Here is a 14,239-nt window from a genome sequence, read left to right as displayed (position 1 = left end):
TTTCTCAAAGGAGCACTGCGTTTGTGATTCGTATGGAAATCAATACAATTTATTAGCAAAACACTAAGTACTGGAGGAACTCAGCGAGTCAGGCAGCATCTGTGGAGGGAAATGACTGACAACGGATCAGGTCAGCACCCTTTTTCAGACTGTGCAATTAACATAATTTATTAGTTAGCTACTTCAGCATCTAATTAATAACAATTAGGGCAACATTAGAAACATAATTAAAAGCAGAGGATTGAGATACCACTTCTTATCTACCAGCTGTTTACAGACACCAGCAGTTCAAACTAGAAACAGATGTATCTGTTAATTTAGCATTTGTAATCCAGTGGATTTAAATAAAACTTTGTTGGGCCATCTCTGGCTGAGGGCAAAAATCTCCTAGGGTAGCTGATCTGACTTTAGTTTAGTTTTTGTTTAGAGATATAGCATGGAAACAGGCCCTTCAGCCCTCTGAGTTCACGCTGACCAACGATCACCCTGTACACTTGCACTATCCTACACACTAGGGACAATTTACAGAAGCCAATTAACCTATACATTTGCACGTCTTTGGAGTGTGGGAAGAAACCAGAGCACCCGGAGAAAACACACAGTCACAGGGAGAATGTACAAACCCCGTACAGACAGCACCCATGGTCAGGATTGAAGGTGGGTCTCTGGCGCTGTAAGGCAGCAATTCTACCGCTGTGCCACACTTCCGTACCTGTGCATTGCATAGGTAAGCCAAGAACAGGCTGGATATGAGCTGTTAGAGCACCTGACAACTTGCTGCACTTAAGAACTCACTACCAAGTCTAAAAGTGAAGCTCAAGCAAAGCAGAAAGGATAGATACAACACATCCACCCCCAGGACATTGTGGATCACTTGGATGGCATATAAAGTAGGGCCACATTCCGGTGGAGAAACAAGCAACTGCAGATGCTGGTTTACAAACAAAGACACAAAATGTTAGAATAACTCAGCGGGTCAGGCACCATTTCTGGAGAACACCGATAATAGCAAAAGGATTTGAGTATAGGAGCAGGGAGGTTCTACTGCAGTTGTACAGGGCCTTGGTGAGACCACACCTGGGGTATTGCGTACAGTTTTGGTCTCCTAATCTGAGGAAAGACATTCTTGCCATAGAGGGAGTACAGAGAAGGTTCACCAGACTGATTCCTGGGATGGCAGGACTTTCATATGAAGAATGACTGGATAGGCACGACTTGTACTCGCTGGAATTTAGAAGTTTGAGGGGGGATCTTATAGAAACTTACAAAATTCTTAAGGGGTTGGATTGGCTAGATGCAAGAAGATTGTTCCCGATGTTGTGGAAGTCCAGAACAAGGGGTCACAGTTTAAGGATAAGGGAGAAGTCTTTTAGGACCGAAATGAGAATTTTTTTTTCACACAGAGAGTGGTGAATCTGTGGAATTCTCTGCCACAGAAAGAAGTTGAGGCCAGTTCATTGGCTATATTTTAGAGGGAGTTAGATGCGGCCCTTGCGGCTAAAGAGATCAGGGGGTATGGAGAGAAGGCAGGAACAGGATACTGAGTTGGATGATCAGCCATGATCATATTGAATGGCGGTGCAGGCTCGAAGGGCCGAATGGCCTATTCCTGCACCTATTATCTATGTTTCTATGATAAGTGATGTTTCAGGTTGCAAAGGGCAGAAACATCACCTATCCATGTTCTCCAGAGATATGCCTGACCCACTGAGTTACTCCAACACTTTGTGTCTTTTTTCAACTAGCATCACCAATCATGGTCAAAAAGCTAGACATTAAAGTGTTTTATTATTCTTTATTTTTGTTTTCAACTAATTTTGAATGGTTGATTTTAAAATATATTTATTCTATTTTCTTTTAATTATGAAGGTCTATTTTTGATTTTTGTTTTTATAAATATGTGCTCTATGAGCATTGTGTTTACAGGCCTGTTAAGTCAGAATTTCATTGTTCTGTCAGTACACATGATAATTATATCCATTTGTATCATACAGCATGGAAATAGGCTCTTTGGCCCAACTTGCCCATGATAACCTACTTGCCCCATCCATACCTACCCATGTTTGACCCATAACGTTCTACACCTTTCCTATCCATTTACTGGTCCAAGTGCCTCACCTACTTCATTTATCGGCTCGTTCCATATACCCACCACCCCATGTGCAAAAGCTGCCCCTCAGGTTACTATCAAACCTTTCCCCTCTCACCATAAACCAGTCCTCTGGCTTGATGCCCCTAAATCTAGTTAAAAGACTATGTATTCACCCTAACTATTTCTCATATGATTGTATACACAACTGTAAGAAAATCCCTCATCCTCCTGCCCAACCTCTCTCTATAGTTTGAGCCCTGGAGTGCTGGCAACATCCTTTGTGATTATTTTGTTTATATGTCTGATAATCAAACACATTAAAAATTATAATTTAAACATCTTTAACATCAGTGAGTTGTTAAAGGGCCATTTGGGCACTCCAGAGGCAGGTCTTCAGGATCCATCATCCAAGACCAAGTCACCACTTACAGCCCCGTTCATGGGATAACTAAAGCAGCCGGACCGCAAGCTCAATGAGAACCTGTACAAATGTCAGGTGCAAACGTGGAGGAAAAAAACCGTGGCAGCAGATGGGGAGCACGTTATTTTAGAGCTGAGGTCAAAATTAAACTTTCAAAGAAATACAAATGTTATACATAGAAAACACGTTTCAAAAGAACACCAAATGCCTTCACAGATGAGGATTAAATTCATGATTTAAAATGTAACGTGACATTTAATTCTTCAAGATCAGGCATGGCTGCAAGTCATGAAGAGCCAAGAATTTTAAGAACCATCAAGCTCAAAAGGATTTCTGCTTGAACTGCATGTCATGCACTATATATCACATACAGGAGCTTTTTGAAAACCTCCTGTCTGTTCATATTTCACAGACATCCACATAATGGGACTCATCTGATACAGATATGAGATTAATCAGACAATATGTAGCAAATGCATTTGTATCTAGTTTGGACTTTGTATACAATATTCACTAACCGATCACTATTAGGACAGACCGAACAAGTTTGATTACAGTAGTACAAATTCTTACATTGCAACACAAACTACATTTCAAAAATTACTGTGAGATGTGTTGAGATTCTAAAAGGCAATACAGAAACACAATTATTTCTTTGTTAATAAGAGCAGATAAACTTATTTATTCACACAGTCAGTGAAATCATTAATCAAATTACCAGTTTTAGGGGGGTGTCAACCCAAGGAAAAATTTGTTTTGTTTAACTTAGTTCAAAGATACAGCAATGAAAACAGGCTCTTAGACACTCCATGTACACACCGACCATCGAATACCCATTCACACCAGTTCTGTTATCCCACTTTCAAATCCACTCTCTATACATTTGGGGCAATTTACTGAGGGCCAATTAACCTACAAACCTGCATGTCTGGGAGGTGGGAGGAAGCCCACGCAGTCACAGGGAGAATGTGCAAACTCCACACAGGCAGCACCCGAGGACAGGATCGAACCCGGGTCTCTGGCACTGTGAAGCAGCAGCACTACCCGCTGCTTCACTGTGCCACCCTAAAGAATGATATTTTAGTTTATCTCCAAACAAAAGTAATCAATTTCATTACATGAAACAAAATGCTCACTAAGCAATATTCAGACCCCAAACTCGCTCCCTAGTTATATCTGGATAGATTAGAATGCCGAGATTCACCAACATGTTTATGCAATTTGATTCTGTCACGACACGTAGTTCTGCTGTAATGTGAAAGTTGCATTCCTAAGAAACCTGGCGAAAATCACTTTATAAAAATAATTGTGTCAATGGGGAAAAAGGGGTTAGTGGATGAGAGAGTTTCAGGCTCGCAGTAATAAAGTTATTTTTACGCCAGATTTTCAAAAATAAAGGTCTTTTTTAATAGCGATAAGTTTATATTTGTTACTGCAAACTAAATAAAAATACTAAGGTTGCACCTTACATTGTTCAATAGATGATCAAGTGTCAATGGAAGCAATTGCTTGTCAAAATCAGTGGCTACCCGCAGTGAAACTAGCAGCTGTGTTCTTAAGACACCGGTGTCTATGGAAACAAGTATTTTTTGGCCTCGACTGCTTCTTTTTCCCCCAAGACAACTTTTATTTTTCCTCATTGCCAATTCAGAAATTTACTTTGTAATGCTTCTCCAGATCCCGATCAAAATCGCATTATAACCCACCTAATGCAAATAGTGTTCTGAAGAAGCATCTCTGGAGAGAATGAACGGGTGGCGTTTCGGGTCGAGACGCTTCTTCAGTCTGATGTCAGGGGAGTGGGAGGAACATAGATCAGGAAGTATATAGATATGGATGAGTAATGTGTGAAAACAGGACAAAGGGAATGGAGATCAAGGAAAATGTAGAATAGATCATTGTTTCTGAAGAAGGATCTCGATCCGAAATGTCACCCTTTCCTTCTCTCCAGAGATGCTGCCTGTCCTGCTGAGTTACTCAAGCTTTTTGTGTCTATCTTCGGTTTAAACCAGCATCTGCAGTTCCTTCTTACACATAGATCATTGTCAGTTGAGAGAAGGTAACAACAAAGCAAACAGAGGTGAAATGTAGTTGGAGACAGTAAGACTGGTTGGAGAACTGGGAAGGGGGAGGGAATGGAGAAAGAGGGAAAGCAAGGGTTACTTGAAGTTAGAGAAATCAATGTTCATACCGCTGGGGTGTAAGCTACCTAAGCAAAATGTGAGTTGCTGTTCCTCCAATTTGCAATAGGCCTCACTCTGACAATAGAGGAGACCCAGGATGGAAAGGCCAGTGTGGGAATGGGAGGGGGAGTTAAAGTAACCCAGAGGTATGAATATTGATTTCTCCGATTTCAAGTAACCCTTGCATTCCCACTCTCTCTGCCCCTACACCACCCTAGTGTTTAGGAATTGCTAGTTCCACTGTTTGCATCCAGATATCCCTTCATTATCACTTCTTTCACAGCTAACAATGGACCATTGTGAGCTCCATCTTTCCTTGGTCATCAGTGCCAGCTCTGATTTGTTCTGAACCTTTTTATACCTCTAGTTTCCTTCTCCCATGACTCTCAGTCTCAATAAAGATCTCGAGCTGAAATGTCACCTATTCCTTTTCTCCAGGAATGCTGCTTGACCCGCCGAGTTACTCCACCATTTTGCATCTACCTTCCCTAATTCATCAATCACATTATATCCAATGAGTGCAATGGAAACATGCGTTACAACTGAATTATTTTTCATTTTTTGTTCACTTGTACTAAAGCATGTCCCGCAGAGAATTCCAATACAGGATGCACAATTGCAACCACTTTTCAGAGACATTAAGAATGAAGATGAGGAGGAATTCTGTAGCCAGATAGTGGTGAATCTGTGGAATTCTTTGTCACATACGGCAGTGGAGGCCAAGTCAATGGTATTGTTAAAGCGGGGACTGATCATAATCATAATCATCATAATCATACTTTATTAGCCAACATACTTTATTTTGCAACATATGAGAAATTTCATTTGCCATACAGTCATACCAATAAAAAGCAACAGAACAGACAAAATACATTTTAACATGAACATCCACCAGTGACTCCTCCGCATTCCTCACTGTGATGGAAAGTTCAATCTCTCCCTTCTTTGTCCTCCAGCGGTCGGGGGCCTCTAACCTTCCGTTGATGGGACGATCTTACTCCCGTAGCCGGCGGCGGGGCTCCTCATCGGGGTGATCGAGCTCCTACATCGGGGGGGGAATCTCAGCTCCCCCGCGCCGGGCGATCTATCCCGGGTCGGGGCTAGGCGAATGTCGTGCGGCTTTTGGAGCTTCTCGACGTCGGTCTCAACCCGAGTCCTCGAGCTCCTGGATGTTAAAGTCTGCAGGACGCGGGTTGGAGCGTCAATCCCAGGCAACGAATCGGTTCCGATGGTAAGTCCACGCCCCGTGGTGAGGCTCAAAGTCAGTCCCGAGCAAGGCCTCCAGTTCCACGATGTTAGGCCGTCGAGCGACCGGAGATGCAATCCGGAAAACAATCACATCTCCGGCAAGGTAAGAGATTGAAAAGTAAGGGTTAGTAAAGGGGTTAAGGTTACGGGGAGAAGGCAGGATTATGGGATTGAGAGGGAAAAATAGATCAGCCATGATCGAATAGCTGAACAGACTCGATGGGCAGGGTGGCCTAATTTTGCTCCAAGGTCTTATATTGATGTGGTGTTTGCTTGGTTGCATTATAAGAGTTAGTTCCTATCCAACATTTCAATATATGTTTTATTTGACCTGATATGTGGTGAAGCAATGTTCAAGAGAACTTGCAATCAAGGCTTCAGTGATGATTTCAGATTCTAATTGTATGATGTTCTCTTGAACCTGAAACGATTGCCTCCTGCCAAAGTATCATGCACCAACCTGGACACACTGCAGCAGAGCCACTGTCGTGCCGCTGCCGATCGGAACACCTGTTGATGTTTAGTAGAGAGTAGAGTGTTTAATTTGTTCATGATATATGTATTTTTATTTCTATTTATTTTTTACTGCACACTGAATGGACACTGGTTGAGCAACTTTTTTTGTTTCCTCTGGGTATGTGAGTACTCAGGAAAATGACAATAAAGATATACTATACTATGATGTCAAATGCCACACAGTCCTCTACTGTGCAGCATTCAAGGGGCAAAATAGGGAGGATGTTATATGGCAATTCAAAAAGTTAAAAAAAGGTTGACTATGTGATGTCTGGTCCCCTGGAAAGAATGAAGAGTTTCCTTCTCATGAACGACCTGGGATTTCCTAAAGTTCTTGTCGCTAGTCGCCAAGTCCAGATGTGTTTTGCTGTCTCAGTGAAGACATTAAGCCATCTGCTCTCATCTGGAGTAATGGCAAACATTACAATTATTCCTACAATTTTACTAAGATGGAAGAGTCATGCCATTATTTCTATTACAATCATTAATTAATCTAAAGTTTACTTGCCGTGGTAAGAGTTAAATTAGACTGAGATTTGATATTTGCATGCTCCTCTTCCTGAGGAGGCAAGTCCATTCAGTAGACGCACATTTAATGATCAACCATGTGAATAAAGCTCAGGAGCCTGAGAAGAAATTAACATACAAACCTGTAGGAATCATAAGATAGGTTGAGAAGGAAAAAGAAAACAAACAAAAAAGGGGAAACCATAATTCAGTTTGCAAAAGATTTGATTTATGTATGTATACTACCATGAGTTTATATAGATGCACAATATAATTAAACTGAATTCAGCATCTTGCCTGATTCTACGAAAGCAAGAATAAAAATGCCGTGGTAAAACAAAACGTTGTAATCTTTTGTTTGGTTCACCCCAATTCATCAACCCACCTGCATGTCGCCTGCAATACACGTGACAATGAAACATTCAAGCTGCTTGGCACATTATTGCGTAAATTACGTTGTTCCAAACAATTAGCCAAGTTGCAATGCAAACGGGTATGACTATATGATTTGCAAGGACGAGGCATTGCTGACTATAGAGACACACACCCACCACTGTTACAAACTGTTACTTAGTGAATCGACCTCCATAGCAGTAATCATAACCTTGTCCATGTCTGGTGATTCAATAACACCCCAGGAAGATCGTTAATTTTAAGCTTACATTCATCATAACGAGAATCTACCTCCTCCCACTTACAGAAGAATGATACGGCAATACGACAATTAAAACTACTCATTTGAAATCTTGCAAACCTTACTGCATTGAGAAACAAAATCTTAGCTGCGATTGATAGATATCCTTCTATTGCAGCATGTATGTGCATCTCAAGAAACAGAAAAGCACAAGTATCAGCTCTTTCAGTTACAGTAATACATGAACCCATAAAAACCTCCAGTTTCGTTCGGGCTGCTCTTGTTGACAAAGTGTTAAAAAAGGCTTTTGCCATTATAACAGCATAAAGCTAACACCTCAAAGTGTTATCTGCTCAGTCCTTTTAGCAAATTTATTAACACTATTAGTTAGATTACTCCACCTTTTCCATGGTGTGAACCGGTATCAATTATTCAGCCAATTCTATTCTATGTTAATAAAATACCTGCTGATTAAACATATACCAAAGTGTCACTTTGTGCTACACAGAACATTGACACTATTTATTTTAGCTTAAATAAATGCTACAGTCAGTAGCTGGTGCAAGATTGTGATGACAGAAGTTGTGAAAAATAAAAAAAATGTACGCACCAAAAGTCCTTTTATTTCAGAATGAATGCGAATACAGGACAATGGAAGTAGAACAGACAATAATACATTCTTACCATTAATTTTTACCATTGTTAAGAAGGTTATTTGCAAAATTTAAACAGTAAACAATATCCAACCTAACATGAAGCAAAAGCTATTCTATATTCTACAGTGATTGCAGCACAAAAGTACTAGTGGTTAAGCATGGAAATGTGCTATATTTTCCTCCTTAGATCACCATTGAAAAAAGGAGCAAGACATAAAACAATTTTACAATTCTTCTAAAAAGAGAAAAGTAATGTCAACTTATATTGTGTCTCTCCAGACTTGGGGCCCCTTCCAAAGCACTGCACAACCAATAAAATACTTTTGAAATGTAAACATCAGTGAAGCAGTAAAGAGTTGACAGTTCAGGTAAAATGACCTTCCTTCAGAAGGACATATAGTTGATGCATACTAGAAAGCGTCAAAACATTTATTTACCATCATTTATGAAATGGCTACAGATTACACCTTTAAACCTGGCATTTTACAATTCTCTAAGTAAAATATTATTATCTATCTTTCATTAAAACGTTCAAGATGCTGAATAACGGCATCATGTTTTGGTACAAACATTGTGGGCCAAAGGGCCCATTCCTGCACTGTACTGTTCCATGTTCTATGTTTATGAGGCATATCAGTGTACATTCAAGGATATTTGGTCCAAAAACAAAAGACTTAGATTAAGTGGTTGGCTGTTCAGAATGGATTAGAAGAAATGTCTTCATCCAGAGAGTTGCAATTCTTTGGAGTTTAAGGAACTGCAATTGCTGGTTTACAAAAAAAAGTGCTGGTGTAGCTCAGTGGAGTTCTTTATCCAAGAAGGCCGGAGGAGGCTCAGTCACTAAGTGCACTTGATGCATTTTTAAATATTGAAGTGAATTAGTGCTGCTTTTCTTTCTTGGATTCTGTTTTAATATTGCAAAGGAACCCGTTAACCACTTTCTTAAACTGCTTAGTTCAACACTGCGATTCAGTCACTTAATTTAACAATAAACCTGAAAGGTACAAGCATTGATGAGTGACTGCTATGCTGATTCTCAGCTTTTACAATATTAAATCAATTTGAAAATTCTGAAGACTAAATACTTTAAAAGCAACATTAAAAAATGGAACTGATAATATTAAAGTGGATCAATAATTCTTGTAGCAATATTAATCTAACATAAAATTATTACACAATACAGTTTGGTTCTTAGTCTGTTGTCTTTGCATTCAGTTTTACATCCACAATGAAAGTACCAATTCACAAATGGTGTGCAAGTTCTATTTTTGATATTTATTTCAAGCTTTCAAACCTGCTGATTATTTTCTGGATAAAACAATAACCCCCCCCCCCACAATGCTACTAAATAATAGATGCTAAGACATCGAAAGAACATAAGCTTTAACAGTATTATGTCAAATCCAATTAATTTGAAAAACTCACAACCAGTTATCGAAAAACAACTTCTTAAAAAATGGGAAAAGTGATATTTAAACACAAAGTTTTAAATGGTACCATTTACAGCTGAGTACAAATCTACATTAAAACCGCTATTTAGTGCAGCAAATCAGAACTGCATAACAGGCTGTCTTAATATCGGCCGAATGTAAACTACTTCTGCTATCCCCAGTTCAACGATGAGTTGAGGCAACCTGTTATAGGAGGTGTTAATTGGCAAATGATGTACAAGTCGGGAGCATGTTCCCTGTCGTCCTGGCCCAGCAAGGCGAGGTCATTAAAGTGGAAATGAATTATTTCAGGCTGCCTTAACCCCTTAAAGGCTCAGTTTGTTTCCACCACCCAGATGAGAAACTAAACATCCTTGATATCACTTGTTCAATGAGGTATGGAAATAAATTAAGTAAAGACCGTGACTCCAAACGGGGACAAACATGTTCTGCGAGCAATTGAGAATATATCTGGGAGTAGGTGAGGGAAAAAAACAAAATCTTAACTCTTTAATTCCATAATTTAAACAATAATTTACGTTACTATTCTTAAGAAAGTCAAAGATTGAGCAAAATGTATGACCCATATGTAATTTTATTAACTCAACTAATCTGCAATATTTCACAATACATTTTTGATACTATTTATTTCCATTTACACTTTAAACTGGTTAATCAGGAATCCTAACTCAATTAATTGCCTCAAACATCTCTTCTAAGCGAGCCTTCACTCCCTATGTTGTAGTGCGTTATATCTGGGGAATTTCGAACACGTCCAGGAAATAGATGTTAAAATACCAAATGATTATATATTTGCTTGAAGTTGTTGACTTAAAGCAAAATGAAACCCTAATCAAACTGCAATTTAAACCAGAAACTAATAAACAGATCTGTTAAATAGAAGGAAAAAAAAGGAACTGCAGACACTGGTTTACCAAGGAAAGACAAAATACGGGAGTAACTCAGTGGGTTTGTCAGCAACCCTGGGGAACATGGATAGGTGAAGTTTTGGGTCGGGATCCTTCTTCAGACTCATTGCAAGGGTGGAGCGAAAGCTCTTCTATCTTCCTTTCCCCCCACTCCTGCGATCAATCTGGAGGGCCCATCCCAAAACATCACCTATCCATGTTCTCTAGGTATGCATCCAGACCCACTGAGTTACTCCGACAATATATGTCTTTCCTCCGTTAAATAGTAAATGGATATGTGCAAAGAATTAATAACACACAAATGATAGCAAAATAATTATAAACTTCAACGCAAATACAAAATATTTTGGATTAAATCTCAGCATTGGATTGTTGCTTAATATCTGAAAAGTCTTCCCTTAGTCTACTTTTCCTCTCTCAGATGATTTAAGAAACTGACTCTGAAAGCACCCAACAAAGAGCTTTTCTAAATCTGGTCAGGCATACAAAATGTAAGATTCATTTGGTTATTTATATTCCAATTGTATATGAAACAAATACCCTAAAGCATTACAAACAAAGCTATTAAAATAAATCTTCGGATGAGCATCAGTGTCAATGAGCACATATAGCACAACATTTGTATGAAAGTTAAAAAATCTGTAAATGAATAGTTACAATAAGCTTACACGGACTTTCATCCAAAAATAAAAAATAACATTATAAATCACGTAATATTCTATTTATTCACGATCAATTCAGCTGTAGATCTTCAATATATTCTTGTTTTGGCATTTACTAATTATTCAATACAATATATTCTGTGTATCTTTATGCAGTATCTTTAAATGTATTCTAGAGCTAAAAATAAGTAGCTGGAAATGTTATAGGATGGTGTTTAATTCAAAAATACTTTCAAAATGTATGCAAATTTGGGATACCATTTTGTAAACGTTCAATTCTTAGAAAGATAGGAACAAAATAGGTTCATTTTTGTACGCATTACATCATTTTATACATGTACTCAAGCCTTTCAACAAAATTTCAGCCAGTGAAATACAAACAGAAATAGAGCAGAAACTATTTTTGTCCAAAATGTTAATTTAACATTTCAATGTTAATTTAACAGAAAAAATAGGAGGTATTTGAGCCACACACGGGCAGGTGGGAATAGTATAGATGGGACATCTTGGTTGGTATGGGCAAGTTGGGCTGAAGGGTCTGTCTCCGTGCTCAATGATTCTGTGACTGTAAATAGGGACACTAACCTGTCCAAGTCCAGGCATACCACCTCCTAGTCGTAAAAGTCTGTCCATTTTTCTGCAAACAAAAACACACAAAAGTAATTAACCATGAAACTTTTAAACTCAATTATCATCTATATAATTCACCTTCAATCTTTCCTTATGTCAAAAATATTGGTGGTAATTACAACACAACATCAGATTTCCTGTTAATTATCACCACATACTAATTCAAGAACCTGTCATCCTTGCTAATTAACGGACCCAATTTCATCGCTTTTGTTTTTTGTTGGGTTATCCCCAATTTCATAACAGTATTTCACAAGTGAAAACCACCTCAAAGTTCTTACACAAGATCACAATGTTTATACTTGCCACTGCAAATATTGGATGTGGATTTTTGATTATATAGTTCAATCATTTTAAAAAGATTGCGTTTTTACTAATTGACGCGTTTGTTTCAAGCACTAGATATATTACGACAACTCGTACAGTCTGCACAAATAGGAATCGTCACTTTCAAATTAAAAATTGTACATCTAATTAGTAAGTTCTATGTTAATTAACTTGCAGCTTGTCAGTTATCATCAATATTGCGTGCAAGTGATGGTGTGATCAGATAGAATTCTCAAGATACACAGTCCTAAAGCTTTAAAATTGGCATTAGAGGATTCTGCCGTGCACAAACAGACTTTTCTCAATCTTTCTTTAGGATGAGAACATTACGAAAGGAAATGCGTAGTGTGGAACTGCAGAAGGTGCTTTAAACCAAAGGCAGACACAAAAGGCTGGAGTAACTCAGCGGGTCAGGCAGCATCTCTGAAGAAAAGGATTAGGTGACGTTTCAGTTTGAGACCCTTCTTCAGACCCGAAGCAACACCTATTCCTTTTATCCAGATATGCCTGACCCGCTAAGTTACTCCAGCATTTTGTGTCCATCATTGGTATAAACCAGCATCAGCAGCTCCTTCCTATACAGCATATCATTGAGGTTCTGCCCATACCCCAACAGACCCTGATAACTTTTCCCACATTTACAGAGTTTTTAAATATCTGAGTTATTTAAAATCCACACACAGGAATTTAAATAATTTAATAAAAATTAAAGAAGCACAAGCTCGTAATTTTTTCCATTGGATTGGCAACCCCGTTAAATTGTGTTTTACTCAATTTTATTTATTTTTGCTGGTTCAATAAATCGAAAGCTGCACTGGATTCACAAACATGGCTCCAGAAATTAGGTGAATTATCCAAAGCTCATAGGCGTTTTGAAGAATAAAAAGTGGTTTTGTTAATATTTCCAGAAAAAGTGAGCCAGATCAACAGGATACATACTGAGAGGCTGTTCCCTATGTTGGAAACATTTATTTATTCCTAAAGACTGTGCATTTATAAATCAGTTCATCATGGATGCTCAGTCATTGAATATATTTCAGACAAAGGGTGAACATTTTGGACACAAAAGCGATCAGGATAATGGGGGTGAACAGGAAAGTAGATTTCAGCAACACAATCAGCAATAGTATCAATGAAAGGACAAAAGCTTGCAGCTAAATTTATTACTCCTGCATTTTAAAGTTTTTTTTTAAATAAACAATTAACAGAGGGAATATATTAACAATCATTTACTCTAAATATTCCATCAAATAACAGCTGTTATATTACAATTGAGCAACAATATTCATTTTTCATTCACTTTGTACAAACTGATCAAAATAGCCACTTTGAAATAGCTAAACAAAAATACCAAGGGGGAATTATCTCAAATTACATTTACAACTTTGGGTACATTCATCCACTTATTTAATTTTTTTGTAGAATTAAAATAACTTCAAAAAACCTTTTTAAGTTGTCACTTTTTACTCCTGTGGTACAATTGCAATCATTTAAAGCAATTTATACTTGCAGGCCTAATTTAGCACTGACAATAAATGCTAAGTGGCTCGGCATTATTTGAGCGACTCTATCCCAGATGTACACTAGCATCTCCGTTCTCCCAATCTTGCATGGTAATACACACTTATTTCCCTTTAAAATTTTAATGCATGGAATTTATTTGATAAACCTACACATCTTTTATAGACCTGCTCAAATATAATTATATTTATTTATAACAATAAGCAGAAGTTATACCCTATTTATAGGGTTTGAAGTTTGCTTTTAATCCTTTTGGTAAAGTTTTGTTGGGTTTTTTTTTTTAATCAACATTTCGCAAAAATCAGTTAATTTTGTTCAAGAAACACAACTTTCTATCTCTAGGAACACAATTGTTGAATACTTGGGAAACTCTGCCAATCAATGGTTGTGGAGAGGGAATTGAAATCTTTCTATGTTAGCCTTCCATTTTCACTCCCACCATTAAAAGTCAAGTCAAGTCGGTATCATATATACCAAGAGCAA

General features: G+C 38.1%; 1 protein-coding gene across 2 annotated transcripts in view; it reads right to left on the bottom strand.

Moving 5' to 3' along the window:
- Nucleotides 1–14,239, bottom strand: part of psmd14 (proteasome 26S subunit, non-ATPase 14) — an 82,107-nt gene that overhangs the window by 53,404 nt on the left and 14,464 nt on the right. For both annotated transcript variants that reach the window (XM_055638140.1, XM_055638139.1), the window contains exon 2: nucleotides 11,864–11,915. In XM_055638140.1, coding sequence (XP_055494115.1) covers nucleotides 11,864–11,911 — 48 coding nt within the window. In that variant the 5' untranslated portion in view covers nucleotides 11,912–11,915. The remainder of the gene's footprint in view (nucleotides 1–11,863; nucleotides 11,916–14,239) is intronic.

The sequence above is a fragment of the Leucoraja erinacea genome, chromosome 7 (genome assembly GCF_028641065.1).
Source record: "Leucoraja erinacea ecotype New England chromosome 7, Leri_hhj_1, whole genome shotgun sequence".
In the NCBI taxonomy this organism is placed as follows: Eukaryota; Metazoa; Chordata; class Chondrichthyes; order Rajiformes; family Rajidae; genus Leucoraja; species Leucoraja erinaceus.
Note: the sequence above shows the minus strand (reverse complement) of the source record. Positions and strands in the feature narration are given on the sequence as shown.